The 16,025-nt window shown below is 42.5% G+C and overlaps 1 protein-coding gene across 3 annotated transcripts; it reads right to left on the bottom strand.

Annotated features, from left to right (window-relative positions):
- Nucleotides 1–1,972: 1,972 nt before the first annotated feature.
- LOC109867141 (bromodomain-containing protein 1) lies at nt 1,973–14,005 on the bottom strand. Of its 3 annotated transcripts, XM_020456103.2 has the most exons (13): nt 13,672–14,005; nt 10,878–12,258; nt 10,578–10,734; nt 8,540–8,671; nt 8,181–8,309; nt 7,718–8,030; nt 7,289–7,558; nt 6,640–7,137; nt 6,376–6,502; nt 5,992–6,122; nt 4,396–4,505; nt 3,871–4,025; nt 3,507–3,690 (listed from the first exon to the last, which is right to left on the bottom strand). In XM_020456103.2, exons 2-13 carry the CDS (start codon nt 12,239–12,241, stop codon nt 3,507–3,509), a joined length of 3,570 nt encoding a protein of 1,189 aa, XP_020311692.1. In that variant the 5' UTR covers nt 12,242–12,258; nt 13,672–14,005. The 3 variants fall into 3 exon arrangements, with proteins under 3 accessions (XP_020311689.1, XP_020311691.1, XP_020311692.1); XM_020456100.2 differs by lacking the exon at nt 4,396–4,505 and having other exon boundaries at nt 1,973–3,690; nt 10,566–10,734; nt 13,672–14,004; XM_020456102.2 differs by lacking the exon at nt 4,396–4,505 and having other exon boundaries at nt 1,973–3,690; nt 13,672–14,004.
- Between the last annotated feature and the right edge of the window lie 2,020 nt (nt 14,006–16,025).

Below are 16,025 nucleotides of genomic sequence, written 5' to 3'. Positions count from 1 at the left end.
GTGTATGTCCATCATCCATTTCTTATATGTTACAAATTACAATTTGTATGAGGTTACGAATTGCAATTCATACAATATGTTATAAATTTGCAAAATATTTGATATGTTACAAATTCCAATTTGTTGTAGCTAACTTTAGCTTTAACTTTAGCTAGGGATTAGGAGTTAGGTTAAAGGGTTAAAGTTAGGGGAAGGGTTAGCTAATATGCTAAGTAGTTGCAAAGTAGCTAAACAGTAGTAAGTAGTTGCAAATTAGCTCAAATTGCTTGTGATGAGGTTCATATGCGCAACTTTTGGATTGCTAGACATTCGTGTTATATGTCCACCCATCCACAAATAGCTTGTGATGAGGTTCAAACCTTTGGATTGCTAGACATTCGTGTTATATGTCCACCCATCCACAAATAGCTTGTGATGAGGTTCAAACCTTTGGATTGCTAGACATTCGTGTTATATGTCCACCCATCCACAAATAGCTTGTGATGAGGTTCAAACCTTTGGATTGCTAGACATTCGTGTTATATGTCCACCCATCCACAAATAGCTTGTGATGAGGTTCAAACCTTTGGATTGCTAGACATTCGTGTTATATGTCCACCCATCCACAAATAGCTTGTGATGAGGTTCAAACCTTTGGATTGCTAGACATTCGTGTTATATGTCCACCCATCCACAAATAGCTTGTGATGAGGTTCAAACCTTTGGATTGCTAGACATTCGTGTTATATGTCCACCCATCCACAAATAGCTTGTGATGAGGTTCAAACCTTTGGATTGCTAGACATTCGTGTTATATGTCCACCCATCCACAAATAGCTTGTGATGAGGTTCAAACCTTTGGATTGCTAGACATTTGTGTTATATGTCCACCCATCCACAAATAGCTTGTGATGAGGTTCAAACCTTTGGATTGCTAGACATTCGTGTTATATGTCCACCCATCCACAAATAGCTTGTGATGAGGTTCAAACCTTTGGATTGCTAGACATTCGTGTTATATGTCCACCCATTTTGAGTGTCTCAGATTTACATTTACTATGTACCGTCTAGTCTTTTTTTTAAATATAAAAACAGTTGGATTCCTTTGCCATGACTGTACCAATACCTTTAGCCTCTTCACTAGTATCCAACCTTCACATATCTACACTATTTAATGTTACATTTGCAGTGTCTTTGAGAAAAAAAAAGTGATGGGTCTCTGAAGAACTGACATCTTTGACCAAGACTCAGGGGTCATGACCTACACTGCCACTGAATTGAATCCTGTTACAGCTTTTTCAGCATGAAATGATCATACTCTCCCTCTGCAGGTGTCGCCCTTCCTTCCCCAAGTATGTGGACTGAGACATGGCATGCATAAATAATGAATTCTCAAATACCCGGTTGTCACAGAGACTCACGTGCTGGGGTTTCAGATAATTTTACAGCCCCCCCCCACACACACACGAGGGGCTGCCGCTGAGCTAGCGGATTAGAAAATGCAGCTCAGTCAAAAGTTCTCTGATGAGGTTGATGCTGGGAGATTGATCTTCATGGTTGGTTGACTTTCTCCGGCTCATGCTGCTGCAGCCTTCCTCCCCGAACAATTAGCATCTGATTGAGGGGAGATGTGGGCGCTGTGAAGCCCACTGCATGGACTATGTGATGCCTGGCATACAATTCTGAAGAAAAGCCACATTGTTTGCTAGATTGCCATTTTAACAAAAGAAATGCTATGACAGATCAATGTCAAAGCTTTTAAGAGATGTAAATGTTTTGAAAGGGGCAATTAGGCTACTTTATGACACAATCATGATAAAAAGTTGCTACCATCATGTATTGATGAAGGTGATCTTGTGATTTGGCCTGGGCCATGGTTAAACATAATTTAAATTAATTGCACTCCATACAATAGTGGCACAGCTCCTTCTTGTGGTTGTCTATGTAATTGTCTTAATTTCATTGAACACAAAAATCCATACCACACAGAAAATCAGTGATTCAATACCATTTTTTATTTTATTTTCAGTGTTTTTATATAAAAACATACTGGACTTTGCCAGCATCCACTCCCATTGGCTATAATGTGGTTTTCCCAGAGAATAAGACCAGGATCAAGTCTATTTACAGAACATCCATACAAAAATGGATTTTGAAAAAGAAATCTACCCACTGCTACCCCAGATCCTCCTAACTGAATAAAACGTAATGGATTCTATCACCCCACCTTTAAGATTAATGCCTCTGATTAAAACAAACAATATGCAAAAATGTCCTTTACACAGTTGGCTCCTAGTGAGACAATAGTAGCTCTTACAATTCTTTCTATATAAAGTAATGCATATACATTTCTTCTTTACAATAAATTAGTACAGGCACATTCACCTATGGTCATGGTATAGGTCCCTGTAACACAGTCAAAACCATTGTGAACGAAGACAACGTTTTTACAGGTTATTCACAGATCTCTCTCTCACACACACACACACACACACACACACACACACACACCAAAAACTGTAAAAAAAATAAAAAATAATCAAATCTGGGCAGCAAATTTTTGGTTTTGTGTGAATGATGCACTTTCTGGTTTTAAACATTGAAAGCATCTTATGTATACAATTATATAGATTTATATAAATATGTACAAACAAAACACACTAATTCCCATAAAAACATTATTGTATTTAAAAACCACAATAATGCAGAGAGAAGCTTGTCCATAAACTTCAATAACTTAAGAAACCTTAAAAAAAAGTAGCCGAAATAAAAACAAACGTTTAATCGATACAGTATATATTTTGCCCTGGATGAGTCTCAGTTGTAGCCAAGACTTGCACAGGTTGTAGCACCAGCGAATATTTAATAAGCACCATAGTGCTGACATGAATCACCCCTACAGCATAAATAGCAAGAAAGTGAACACGCAGTACCAATAACTAAAAACTGAATAAATTAGTGTCACGCCTTGTACAGGTATTTACAGGGTTAAATACAGGGCAACTGCAGAGAGGAAATGAGGGTGAGAATCATGATGGAAGTGGAAGTTGCAGCAGTGAAATGTGCAGCATATTACAGGACAGAAATTCAACATTCATCAGGTTAGGCCAGTGATTTTCTTGAGTCAGTTCTAGGACTCTGTATTAAGGTTTTTTGCACACGCCAACCCAAATCGCTTGAGTTCAGTTGCATAGCTCATTGATTCATGTGGATATTACATGTTGCCAGCTACAGTTTTTAGAATGGGATAGATTAAAAGGGAGCATGCGTGTAGTGGTGTCATACACATACCATTTACCCATGAGCAGCTCAGTTGATATAATCAAGACGAGGTGGAATGGAAACCTGCACCAAGAGACCGTAGGGCTACTTACTTGAGGGCTTTAGATTCTACCCCAGTACACAGTAAACACGAAGAGAGGGTGTGTGTGTGTTAGAGGAATACTGGGACTGCTGTGGAATATCAAGTAAACTAAGGAGAGTTGAAGAAGGGCTCCACCTAGAGGTGAGGGGATGCATGAGCAGGTTTAGTCCACATTGTAGGGCTTGCTGCTAGGCTTGTCCTTGACCTGGCTCAGGTGGCTCACAGCACGATGAAAGGCGGTCTGCACTGCTTTACGGATGCCAGAGGAGCAGCCCTCCATCAGTTTGATCTTGTCCACAGTCTTATTGATACCAAAGGGAACCATCTTGTCTCTAGGAAGCCATTGCCTGTCAAAGCCAGTGACGTATCATTAGGATGATGCTAGAATTATGCTACATCATATTACCTCTGACTGCCATTGCAACTCAAGATAACCTCAGCAAGGACTATTTGATTAAAAATAAACTGTCGGCCATGTTTGAAGATTATTCCAAGTGTCAAACTATAGAAGGGGAGTGTCGTCTCACCAGCTGCGCTTGTTGTCGAAGAAGTGGACGAGGAAGAGTTTCTCTTCGGACCTGTACTGCATCTGCTCGCCGACCCTGAGGACGTCCAGAGGGGGTAGAGGGAGAGAGACCCCGTTGTGGTGACACCCCGCCCTCGGCATCTTGTGGTCTATGATCTGCATGGGGGAGGGGGCGAGAGAAGTGATTGGTTGTAGTGACCTGAAAACAAAGAGGATGCAGGGGAATCCTGGTTGTGGTGCAGCAAAGGTTCAAACTGGTGGACAGGAACGTACATTAACACAATCACACACTGACGACACACACTACCACACAGATGCCATGCTACCTGAGTCACACAGAAAGCTGTAAGCAATCTGTGTGACTCCTAACACACTCAAACCACCCACAACACACTGAAGCTGAGCAGCTAGCTGCAAGGCGTGCACAAACACGAGCTACACCACTTACGATGAGAGGAATGGATGGAAATGGGACATATATAGATCGGCATTGGCCAGTCTGGGACATGCGCTCACTCAAACTCACCAAGGCGGGGTAGGAGGGATATCCACTACATTTTGCCCAAACTAGTTTAAGGGGTTCCAGTACATATGTTGCAGCACTAGCAGGCATCCAAATATTTCCGTTGCCAACTTCTACGGAAGCAGGAATAATGACAAGCAAGTTATGGGGGGGTTCACTGCAAACAGACAAGAGACTACTCTAAAAGCCATGCTCACACTGACAGGACACACAAAAACATGAACATACAGTACGTTCACACAAGTATTACAGGGCATCAAAACACTGAAATACAGTTTTAGTTGTAGGAATTTTTAAACAATGTGAATTGTAGAGGGTAACCATTACTTAGTTTGCGACAGAGTAGAAGATGACTGAAAACTGCTGAATTATGTATAGGAAGTGGGATTTCAAAGTCTAGACTGGGTGACGAGGAGACCATTGGTGCCTTGGGGCATGTCAGCTCAGGCCACTAGGACAAGATGGTGACAGAATAAGGGTTGTTAAAAAAAAAAAAAAGTTTGCCCTGGCCCCAGTGTTAGAACGCAGAGTGCTGGGAGCCTCAGTTGTCCTTTGTCAAACAAGCTCATGTCACTTGTCACACTGTGCTCAGATGCATTCTTACCAAGGAACACACACATGGTTCCCCAGACTATTTTGCATTGATTATATGCACACTCACAAGACTATATACACTGAGTGTACAAAATAGGAACACCTGCTCTTTCCATGACAGACTGACCAGGTGAAAGCTATGATCCCTTATTGATGTTACTTGTTAAACCCACTTAAATCATTGTAGATGAAGGGGAGACAGGTTAAAGAAGGAATGTGTATGTGTGCCACTCAGAGGGTGAACAGGCAAGCCATTGAATGGGGTATGGTAGTAGGTGTTAGACGCACTGGTTTGAGTGTCAAAAACTGCAATGCTGCTGTGTTTTTCACGCTCAACAGTTTCCCGTGTGTATCAAGAATGGTCCACCACCTAAAGGATATTCAGCCAACTGGACAACTGTGGGAAGCATTGGAGTCAACATGGGCCAGCATCCCTGTGGAACGCTTTTGACACCTTGTAGAATCCATGCCCCAACGAATTGAGGCTGTTCCGAGGGCAAAAAGGAGGGTGCAACTCAATATTAGGAAGATGTTCCTAATGTTTTATACACTCAGTGTATATCTGCTATCAATCTCAGAACTTGCCTAACACTCATTCTATGAATATCAATAAAACACACTTCGGGACAAAAACAGCCCCTCTACTTAGCCTGGGTACGAGTCAATTTGTGCTAACCTTCCACTCCTTGCCACTAGCAGGTCTGGATTTCAGGCTACCCTCTACTTTTCTAAGCTGAGACTTGTGGTCCATGGGAAGCCAATTAATGTAAGAATAGCAGAATTCCGTGATGTCTACTGGCTGATGAGTTATTGAAAGTGGTAGAATTCCAAAGCTAAAAACAAACTACTATGAACAAGCCTTTGGGTAGCAGGCAATGACAAGAGGACTTAGCCAGCTATTCCAGATAGAAATGTTCAGAAAGGATACAAAAACATGTATACATTTATCATTCATAATATAAGTCCAGTCTTCGCATTTATTTACAGAAAGAACCAGTGTCTCACCTGCTGCAATCTTAGCGGCTTTGGTAAAGTCCCCATTTTCTATACAGGTGATGAGTGCGTTTTTGTCGTCCACTGTGCTCCTACGTGCCATGGATGGCCTCCCTTTTCCGTTTTTTGGCACTCTGACCGTGCTACAGTAAAAACAAAGGAAAACCGAGGAGGCTACTGTGAGCAAATGGCAAATGCGCTAATAGTTGAGTGCAACATTTTGCCTGGTAAGTGATGATAGACTACAAACAGCTGCTGGAGGATCTAGATACTACATTAACGTGGCACTGTGATGTAGGCCCACTGCCAATCCTGTACCTGGTGCTACACACAGCAGAGTGCTGCCGGCAGAGAGTCTGCATTATTGCCATTGTGCTGAGGTGTTAACAAGCATACCTTGTGCTACACAGCACGCTGCCGCTAGAGGAGATGCTGGACTCAGAGGCACAGCGTCGGCGAGGCTCCAGCGGCCTACTGGGGCTAGCCTCGCTCTCTGGCTCAACGACAAAGCCATTAGCTAGTCCTGGAGACAACGAAATGGTCAGAGCCTGCACACACACTTGCCTCTCCATTACTATGACATTTGCAAACCAAAAATATGAATTTTGTACATGAATGAGAAGAAAAGGGTGACATTTGCATATTAACACTGGGCTTTACCTGTGTCAAGGCGCTTGATGGGCGATTCCTCCTCATCTTCGTCACAGTCTCCACTGGAGCTGTGGGTCCTCTTCCTGGGTAAAAGGAGGGTCTCAAGGCGAGGAATGACAACAGAGAGGAAGGTTTTGGCCCCCAGCGGCGGGGAGCCGGGCAAGTGCTCTGCTGTCCTTGGGGGCTTCTGCAGGCTAGCACTCTTGGACTTGCATAAGAGCACATTGGTCCGCCTGTTGCCCGTGCCAGAGGGCTCTGCGAGCATAGAGGTGGCCACGAAACTGAGGTCACTGACTGGGAACAGCGGGTTACAGATGTGCCCGTTGACGGGTTCCTGGGGTACAGAGGCAGCGGTCTTGACACCGTTGCACTTGGAGGTCTTCTGACTCTTGTCTGCATTGGATTTGATGGGCTTGAGCATGGGAGGTTCTGAATGACTGTCTGAGTTGACAAGCGACGGCGAAGAGTTCAACGGCTCTAGTTTTGGTGGGGGCAAAGACTTGCCTCCTATACAATCAAAAGAGAAGCACAGTAGAGAATGAAAATGATTGACATGTGGAACAAGCAATCATTAGCTAATAGCCTACAGTTCATCAAGTAAGACATAAAGAAGGTTTAATTGAACCAATTCATAGCTTTAGGACAGCCCGATATGTACCTTCTTCCTGTGTGCTGTGTCCAGTGGGAGGCAGCGGTTTATCCTCAGTATCTGCTGGTTTCGGTTCAGAGGAAGCGGCAGCGGGGTGCCTCGTCTTTAGGTATATCTCGCTGCGAACATCTGTGATGGTCTTTTTGAGCAGCTTCAGTCGCTTGCTGCGAGACGGACTGGACTTCATGGCACTGCTCAGGTCCAGCTTCTCCAGCAGCTCTTTAAGTTGCTCCTCCAAAGACATGTGCTGGCGGTTGGCTGGGTTTAGTATCCGGTCCACTGCAAGACACACACAGACAACAACTTAGTTGGCTGAGCTCAAAACATTTCCCCATTCCCCAAAACTACAGTAACATAAATCAATAGCTGTGTGCAAGCATATAACTTAGGCTGTGTACAAGATAAATGGAGAAGTAAACATATGTAGAATGTCCTTACCATCGTCCCAGGAGAAAGGGGGAAGAGCCTCCACCTTGGGCGGCTCAGGGAGGTGCATCCCGCTGACAAAGTCAAAGCCGATTCGCTCTGCATACCGACGAGTCTTCCTGAGGATGGCCTCGCCTTGATCTTGTAGACGCAGACCGGCCTTGTGGAAGAACGTGTCCTTGGCGTTGTACTTCATGCAGTTGAATATGATCTGGTTGAAGTCAGCCTCAAACTCCTCCAGGCTCTTGTAGCCGTGGGCCTCAATGCGCTTCCTCATGGTGGAGAAGTCCATTGGGTTCTTGATGTGGTCCAAGTAGTCAGGCACCTGAGGATGGAGAGATAATAATTTAAAAAACACGATGCCAAGTGAAAGGTACCCAAATAACTAAATAGAACGATACACAATCTCTGTGAGGGTACCATTTGTTTTTCATTTGTGAAAGTAACATTCTATTGGGGGTATGGGGGACCATACCTCTTGAACGCTGACAGGCTGGGCAAAGATCTTGGCCTGGTCCTTCTCCTGAAGCTGGTCCAGGACAGCTCGTAGTAGAATGTTGAAGGGTGTGAGCTGTACCTCTAGAACGGACTGTTGGAGCTTCACCTGAATGGTTACAAGACATAGCACAAAGCTCTAACATTTACAAGGGAATCCAACAACCAATTCTAAAGCTCTTTTAACCATGCAGATGATCTTTTGAAAGGAAATTAATTTGACCTAATTTTATTGATAGGAGGGCTTACAACTACTAGCCATTGATATGCTGTCACACAAACATTCTTATTTCACTACTGGGGTTATGAGATTGAAAAACCAAGACCAATTCTCTGTACCTCCTCTCTCTTTATCTTCTCCCTCTTCCTGATCATTTCGAGCAGTAGGCGAGCTCGCTCCAGGTCGTGGCGTAGGCGGTGCCATTCCTTTAGCTGCTCCTTCATCACTCGATTATCCTCCACCCTGCGATCCTGTAACATCAATGTCCAAAAGGGCATTTTAATTAACATCCACAAGACCTTAATCTCAGGTAAGGCGGCAGAAAATGACAAAGAGCTACAGTGCCATCAGAAGGTATTCACACTCCTCGACTTTTCCACATCTTGTTGTGTTGGAGCCTGAATTTAAAATGGATTAAATTGAGATGTCACTGGCCTACACCCAATACCTCAAAGTGGAATTGTGTTGTGAAATGTTTACAAATTAATTACAAATTTAAAGCTGAAATGTCTTGAGTCAATAATTATTCTTCCCCTTTGTTATGGCAAGCCTAAAGTTGCATGGGCTCACTGTGTGCAATAATAGTGTTTTAAATTATGTTTGAATGACTGCCCCATCTCTGTACCCCACACTAAGGTCCCTTAGTTGAGCAGTGAACTTCAAACACAGATTCAACCACAAAGACCAGGAGGGTTTTCCAATTCCTCACAAAGAATGGCACCTATTGGTAGATGGGTAAAAATATCAAAAGCACACATTAAATATCCCTTTGAGCATGATGAAGTTGTTAAATTACATTTTGGATGGTGTATCAATACACCCAGTCACTACAAAGACACAGGCGTCCTTCCTAACTCAGTTGCCGGAGAGGATGGAAACTGCTCAGGGATTTCATAGTGGTGACTTTAAAACAGAGTTTAATGGCTGGGATAGAAAACTGAGAATGGATCAACAACATTGTAGTTACTCCACAATACTAACCTAATTGACAGAGTGAAAAGAAGGGAGCCTGTACAGAATAAATACAAGTATTCTAAAACATGCATTGTTTGCAACAAGGCACTAAAGTAATACTACAAACATTTTGGCAAAGCAATTCACTTTTTGTCCTGAATACAAAGTGTTGTATTGGTTTTGCCTTAAAATATTACTGAGTACCACTCTCTATATTTTCAAGCATAGTGGTGGCTGCATCATGTTATGTGTATGTTTGGAATCGTTAAAGAATGGGGAGTTTTTGGGGGGATTTTTTAAAATGGATCTAAGCACAGGCAAATCCTAGAGGAAAACCTGGTTGTCGGCTTTCCACCAGACACTGGGAGATGAACCACATTTCAGCAGAATGATAACCTAAAACACAAGGCCGATCCACACCAAAGTTGTTACCAAGAAGACAGTGAATGCTCACGAGTCTCCGAGTTAGTTTTAACTTAAATCTGCTTGACCATCTATGGCAAGACCTGAAATGGTTGTCAAGCTGTGATCAACAACCACTTTGACAGCGCTAGAAGAATTTTGAAAATAATAAAATGGGCCAATGTTGCACAATCCAGGTATAGAAAGCTCTAAGAGACTTACCCAGAAAGGTGCTTCTACAAAGTATTGCCTCCGGGTGTGAACACTTATGTAAATGAAATGTTTCAGTGTTTCATTTTCAAAAAATGTGAAAACATTAGTAAAAACATGTTTTCACTTTGTCATTATGGGGTATTGTGTGTAGATGGGCGAGGAAAATAATATACTTAATCAATATTGAATTCAGGTTGAAACAACAAAATGTTGAATTAGGGGTATGAATACTTGCTGATGCACTGTACCTTCAATGGACATCGACTGTGATCTATTATTTTATTTTGTTACTCCACTGACCAACAAACGAGGCAAATTTCTATTAAATGTCTCCTCTTCTTTTATAGTCTATATTGAAATGGATAAATGGCCCATATCTCTAGCATCCAAAAACCTACTTTTGAGAAAAAGGCCTAGACACAGGAAACTGTATTTTTCTCAATTCAGGTATTGGTGTTCTTTATTTAGATTTCCAAGCATTGGAGAGCGGTTTAAAAACATCATCATGTTTAAAGCAGACAATTGTCTATTACAAGGATTCGGATACCATGAAAACTACTAAACAATTACACTGACCACTAGACTGACCGGCTGCTCTGGTTTGGGGGGTTGAGGGTTGGCCTGTAGCCGCCTGATCAGTGGCACGCCGTTCCTCGACTGTCTCTTCAGCATCCAGTAGCTCAGGACCCGCTCCACAAACGCCTTCTTCTTCTGGACAGACACTTGATTGAGGATCGTGTCGAAACTGAGAGGGGAGAATATGTTAGCATTGGTCAGACACAGGATTATTCTTTTTAATGCACATTTCACACATTCATTGGGAGATTTGTTATTTAGGAAAATATTTAGTTATTGGTAGATAAAAGAAGTAAAAAATAATATGCCAACCTGCTGGGGGTTATACTAGGCCCAGGCACAGCTGGAGCCTCTTCCTCAGGCACCACCACTATTCTCTTGCTCTTCTTCTTCTGCCACCCTTTTAACCTCGTCATCCCTCTTTTGTCGCCCCTCTTGTGACAGACACCGTTTTTAGCATGGCCTTCCTTGTAGATAGCAAGGGGTCTCCGGGTGCACCCTTTAGGAGTGTGAGCACAGCAGAAGGCTGTTTTCTTCACAGAGAAAGTGGGCGACCCCGTATCTGTGACTTCTTTGACAGGCTCCATTTTCATGTAGAGGCCGGCCTTTTGGGCACAGCTGACATGGAAGGCTGTGTAACAGTTAACCTTGTGACACTGGATGCAGGCCCCGGTGCCCTTCTCCTTGCAGAGGTAGCAGGTGAGTTTCCAACGGGCGGGCGGAATATTGCTGACACCGTCAATGGGCTCGATAAAGACTGTGTCGGAGAAGCCCACTTCTGGCACCCACAGGGCACACACCACGTGGCCCCAGCGGTCATCATCAGTCTTCTTCAGGGCACCGCCTTTGTTGGGGCAGAACACACACTCAGCGGGCCGTGAGGGGCACTGGAGGCAGTGGCGACACAGCCACTGGCCCTCAGGGATGTAGGGAACACCGTAGCACTCCTGGTGCACGGCAATGTTGCATGAGTCACAGAAGAGGATGACGTTGCTGTCCTGTCCGTCTCCATCCATGCAGATGCAGCACACAGCATCCTCATCGATGAGGGTCTGCGGGTCGCTCCGACCCTGGCTGGCAAAGAAGGACTCCTTCTCAAAGCGGTCCATAAGGAACTCAAAGAGGTTCTGGGACACCTGACTGACGCCCTCACTTTTCCTCTTCTCATTGAGAAGATCCAGCCAAGCGTAGTCCTCCTCATCCATGTCGTACTCCACTTCCTCATCCAGCTCTTCGGCAGTCTTCTCAGAATACTTATAATATATGGAGGGCCGCCGAGGCACCGCGGGAAGGTTGTACTCCACTGCGCGGAACTTGGGTTCCAGGAGGGCGCTCCCTTGCGGGGCAGCCCCATGCGTGGTGGTGAGGGCGGCGCTCTTCTTCTGCTGGTTGTTTTTGAGCCTCACCGAGCGCACCAGCACTTGCTGGGGCTTCTCGTTGTTCTCCTTGTTGCTGTTGCACTCCATGATCTCTTGGGCCGTGGGATCATCGTCAGCGATGACATCCAGCTTGTCATAGATGCTGATCCTGTGCACGCGGCCATCTATCTCTAGGTCCACCATGCGCTGGGCCTGGGCGTATGTCAGGGTCTCCTTGTTCGGTGAAGGTTTGATGGGAGAGGGGGGCCTCTGGGGCGTGGACATGCGATTATAATGCCGTACTTTTTTCTTCATCATGAAGACCTAAAAAAATGCTAAGAAAACCCACTTTGATTGAGATTTTACTTAGGCCAATACCAACCAAGATTGTAATATATCAATAGTCACAATTTCTCTTTCTTGGTTTCAGTTGTCTATTATTTTTTTGACTTGACATAACAGAAGGCCTTTCATTGACATGACAAATATCATGGCATGGATGAATACAATGTGTCATCACTTTTACTTCCTTATGGTGTACAGACGGGAAATAAATGTATGTAGGTGTATGTAATAAATGCAATTTCTCCACAACCTGGATAGGCCTATATTATTACAGTACCTGTGCCAATTTGCTTGCTAGTAACCTAGGATGGGGCTAATTAACTTTTATATTCACCCAAAGTCCCAAACTAGCCTACTTGAAGGGTGGAGAGGCATACCTTTCTTGTTGTTCTGTGAAATCAGAAACTAAATATTTGTAACTACTCTAAATTATTTGGAAGGTAAACGGTATAAAATATTAGTGTTGCTAACTGTTTGCTGCATAATAAGTGAACAGACACTATTAATTTCGTAGTTGAGCATTCATTCAAAATACATGCTAAACAGGGGAGTAGCTAAATAGACAGTTTGGCTGAGCTGTCATCTCTTTTTCGAAGAGACACAGTCATTGAAATATTTGGCAGACTCTGGGCATGTACACACTACACAATGAAAGCCAAACACAGCAGCTGATTTATGACTCCAAATGGTACCAGGCGACTGTTCTTGGGAAATTCTACTGACAACAAATGTAGGTATTCTCAACTAACAGAACACATTGTAACGAAGGGGGTGAGACGGGAGAAACAAATGGGAAGTCCCTTGCGCGCAACATCTTATTAAGTTGACATAATTGCTAAGCAACCATTTAGCTAGCCTAGCTAACGTTAGTCAACTTTCAGCAAAAAATAGCTAGCCAATTACCTATCCTGGCAATGCTAAATTGTGCTACTTAAACACAACTATCTAGATAGCTATCGTTATGGTAGAGTTGCCTTGATAGGTATATTAGGCTAGCTGGCTAACTGCTAGCGTAAAGCCAATTTATTGTAGCCACCTAACGTAGTAGTTAACTTAGTAGCTAGCTAGTAAGACGCATAACCTACATAGCTTTAGAAGTAACGTTAGTTGAAGGTTGAGCCAGACATAAATAATATGTATAATGAGCTAGGAGAGGAGGATCCCGTAAAAGTAGCGCCAGCGGCCTCAAGTCAAGAGCTAGCTAGCTAGCTAACGTTCACAATAAACCAAGGAAGGAAATATGGCGTCCGACTAAACAAGAATCCGAGTCGATTCGGTCACGTTTAAGTTATCATTTTCTTCACTAGAATGTATAATCCATTTGTATAAATGCATTTAGGTTGTTCTGAAAAGAATACATATGTGCATAGACAGCAAATTCGGCTATAGCCATCTAACATTACCTTTGTATTTTCAGTAATTCCGCTTTTGAAAACAGCAGCGCTTGCAAGCAATGGCGATGTGGCCTGCAGAGCAGCAGCAGTAAATCCACACACAATCCTCTCATCCAACGGGCACCGCTCGAGCAGCTTTGAATTATAAATTTAAACGACGACGGTCTAAATTCCAAATTCGATTCTATTACAAACATAAATATTTCTGAGGAGCCACCAAATACTAATGTCCTTTTGCGACTTGCTAACGATCAGTAGCTAGCAGCCCCTGGTTTCTTTTCGCCAACAACAATGCGGTTGTGCGGCTCCCCAGTTACGGCATGACGTGATTACGTCCCAGCAAAAAGAAATTGCAAACATCAAGGAGGTGGGGGGAGTTTTAGCTAGAAGGGATCAAGTTTTTGTTAAATTAACGTTTCGTAGCACAAAGTTTCCCACAAAGGTCCAGGGTGGCTGGTTGCCTATTCGAATCGCAAATATGATGGGACAATCTGGTGGTGGTAGGGTTGTTAATGTTTGATTATAGCTTGGATTGAGATTTCCTATGTGAATGTCGTTTTCTCTACCCCAAATTGAGACAACATCCCCAGGACATAAAAAAAAAAGATAATTTCCTGCAATTCCACATATTTTTACATTGTTTAGGGCCATGACCAGGGTGAAATAAAAAATGTTTATTATTCAGGATTCTTTTCAAATTGAATTTGAAGTTACTTGGTTTGAAGTTACTTTGAGATTATTTGGGCATGACATTGAGCGTATGCTAACTGGGGGACACTGAATTACATTGTTTTTTGGTTAGAAAATGTTCATATTAACAGTTGTTGGAAGTGGTCATTTACGGCATATTGTTTTGTAGTTGTACAGTGTAATTGTATAATCAACTTAAATTGAAGGACATTTATTTTGATTTGTTTAACACTTTGTTGGTTACTACATGATTCCATATGTGTTATTTCATAGTTTAGATGTCTTCACTATTATTCTACCATGTGGAAAATAGTGAAAATATAAGAAAACACCGTTGAATTAGAAGGTGTTCTAAAACTTTTGAATGGTAGTGTATATAAATCTCACACCCCCATACAAAAACAATATAATAAAGATATGTATTTTCATTATGCAAAATGTACTCGGAACATTCGTTTTTTGTTCAATACATTTGTTGCTTTGAAATGTATATATATTTTCAATGGTATACATATAAAAACCATACATAAATCTCACAAGTAGGGATGATTTATTTTCTAATTGCATTCAGTGTCTTATCACTACTTTGTTGTTTCTTGTAGCTACTGTAGATTACATTTGCCATCTCATTTTGAGATTAGATTAAGATGGCATAGACAACTATTGTAGGTTTATAATTTGTGATGTAAAAGTTTTGAAAATGTATGACTTATGTTACTGTTCTTGCAGTGCTTTCTAGTCTTTTACAGCATATGACTAAATTATTCATTTTTTGCAGATCGAAATTTACCCAGGTTTGAACTTTACAGTCCCAAAGAACGTCAGGAGGGCAGCCATGCAACCAGGCAACAGTTCCACTGCGATGGCGAGAGCGCTGTTGGGTGCTTTAAGATGTGGACATGTTGCTGAAAAGCAACCTGAGAGCTTCTGAATGTACAGAGATTATTTTGACTGTAGAATTAGAATCGAAGAAGATCCAATCACATTTGGTCATTTTTGGGAGTGCTCCACCTTAGAATGCACATCAAAGGATAGCAAACGAAGTGTTGGAGATACATTGGCTGTGAAAAGAGGCTACTTGCTGTCCACCCCAACCAGCACTGTTTGAAATGGGAATATCAATTCTACTCATTCCAATTATATCGACAATGGCAGTATGTACAGTCGAAGTCGGAAGTTTACATAGACCTTAGCCAATTACATTTAAACTCAGTTTTTCTCCTGACATTTAATCCAAGTAAAAATTCCCTGTCTTAGGTCAGTTAGGATCACCACTTTATTTTAAGAATGTGAAATGTCAGAATAATAGAGGAGAGAATGATTTATTTAAGCTTTTATTTCTTTCATCACATTTCCAGTGGGTCAGACGTTTACATACACTCAATAAGTATTTGCTAGCATTGCCTTTAAAATGCTTAACTTGGGTCAAACTTTTCGGGTAGCCTTCCACAAGCTTCCGACAATAAGTTGTGTGAATTTTTGCCCATTCCTCCTGACAGAGCTGGTGTAACTGAGTCAGGTTTGTAGGCCTCCTTGCTCACACACGCTTTTTCCGTTCTGTCCACACATTTTCTATAGGTTTGAGGTCAGGGCTTTGTGATGGTCACTCCAATACCTTAACTTTGTTGTCCTTAAACCATTTTGCCACAACTTTGGAAGTATACTTGGGGTCA

This window comes from Oncorhynchus kisutch, linkage group LG22 (genome assembly GCF_002021735.2).
Source record: "Oncorhynchus kisutch isolate 150728-3 linkage group LG22, Okis_V2, whole genome shotgun sequence".
In the NCBI taxonomy this organism is placed as follows: domain Eukaryota; kingdom Metazoa; phylum Chordata; class Actinopteri; order Salmoniformes; family Salmonidae; genus Oncorhynchus; species Oncorhynchus kisutch.
Note: the sequence above shows the minus strand (reverse complement) of the source record. Positions and strands in the feature narration are given on the sequence as shown.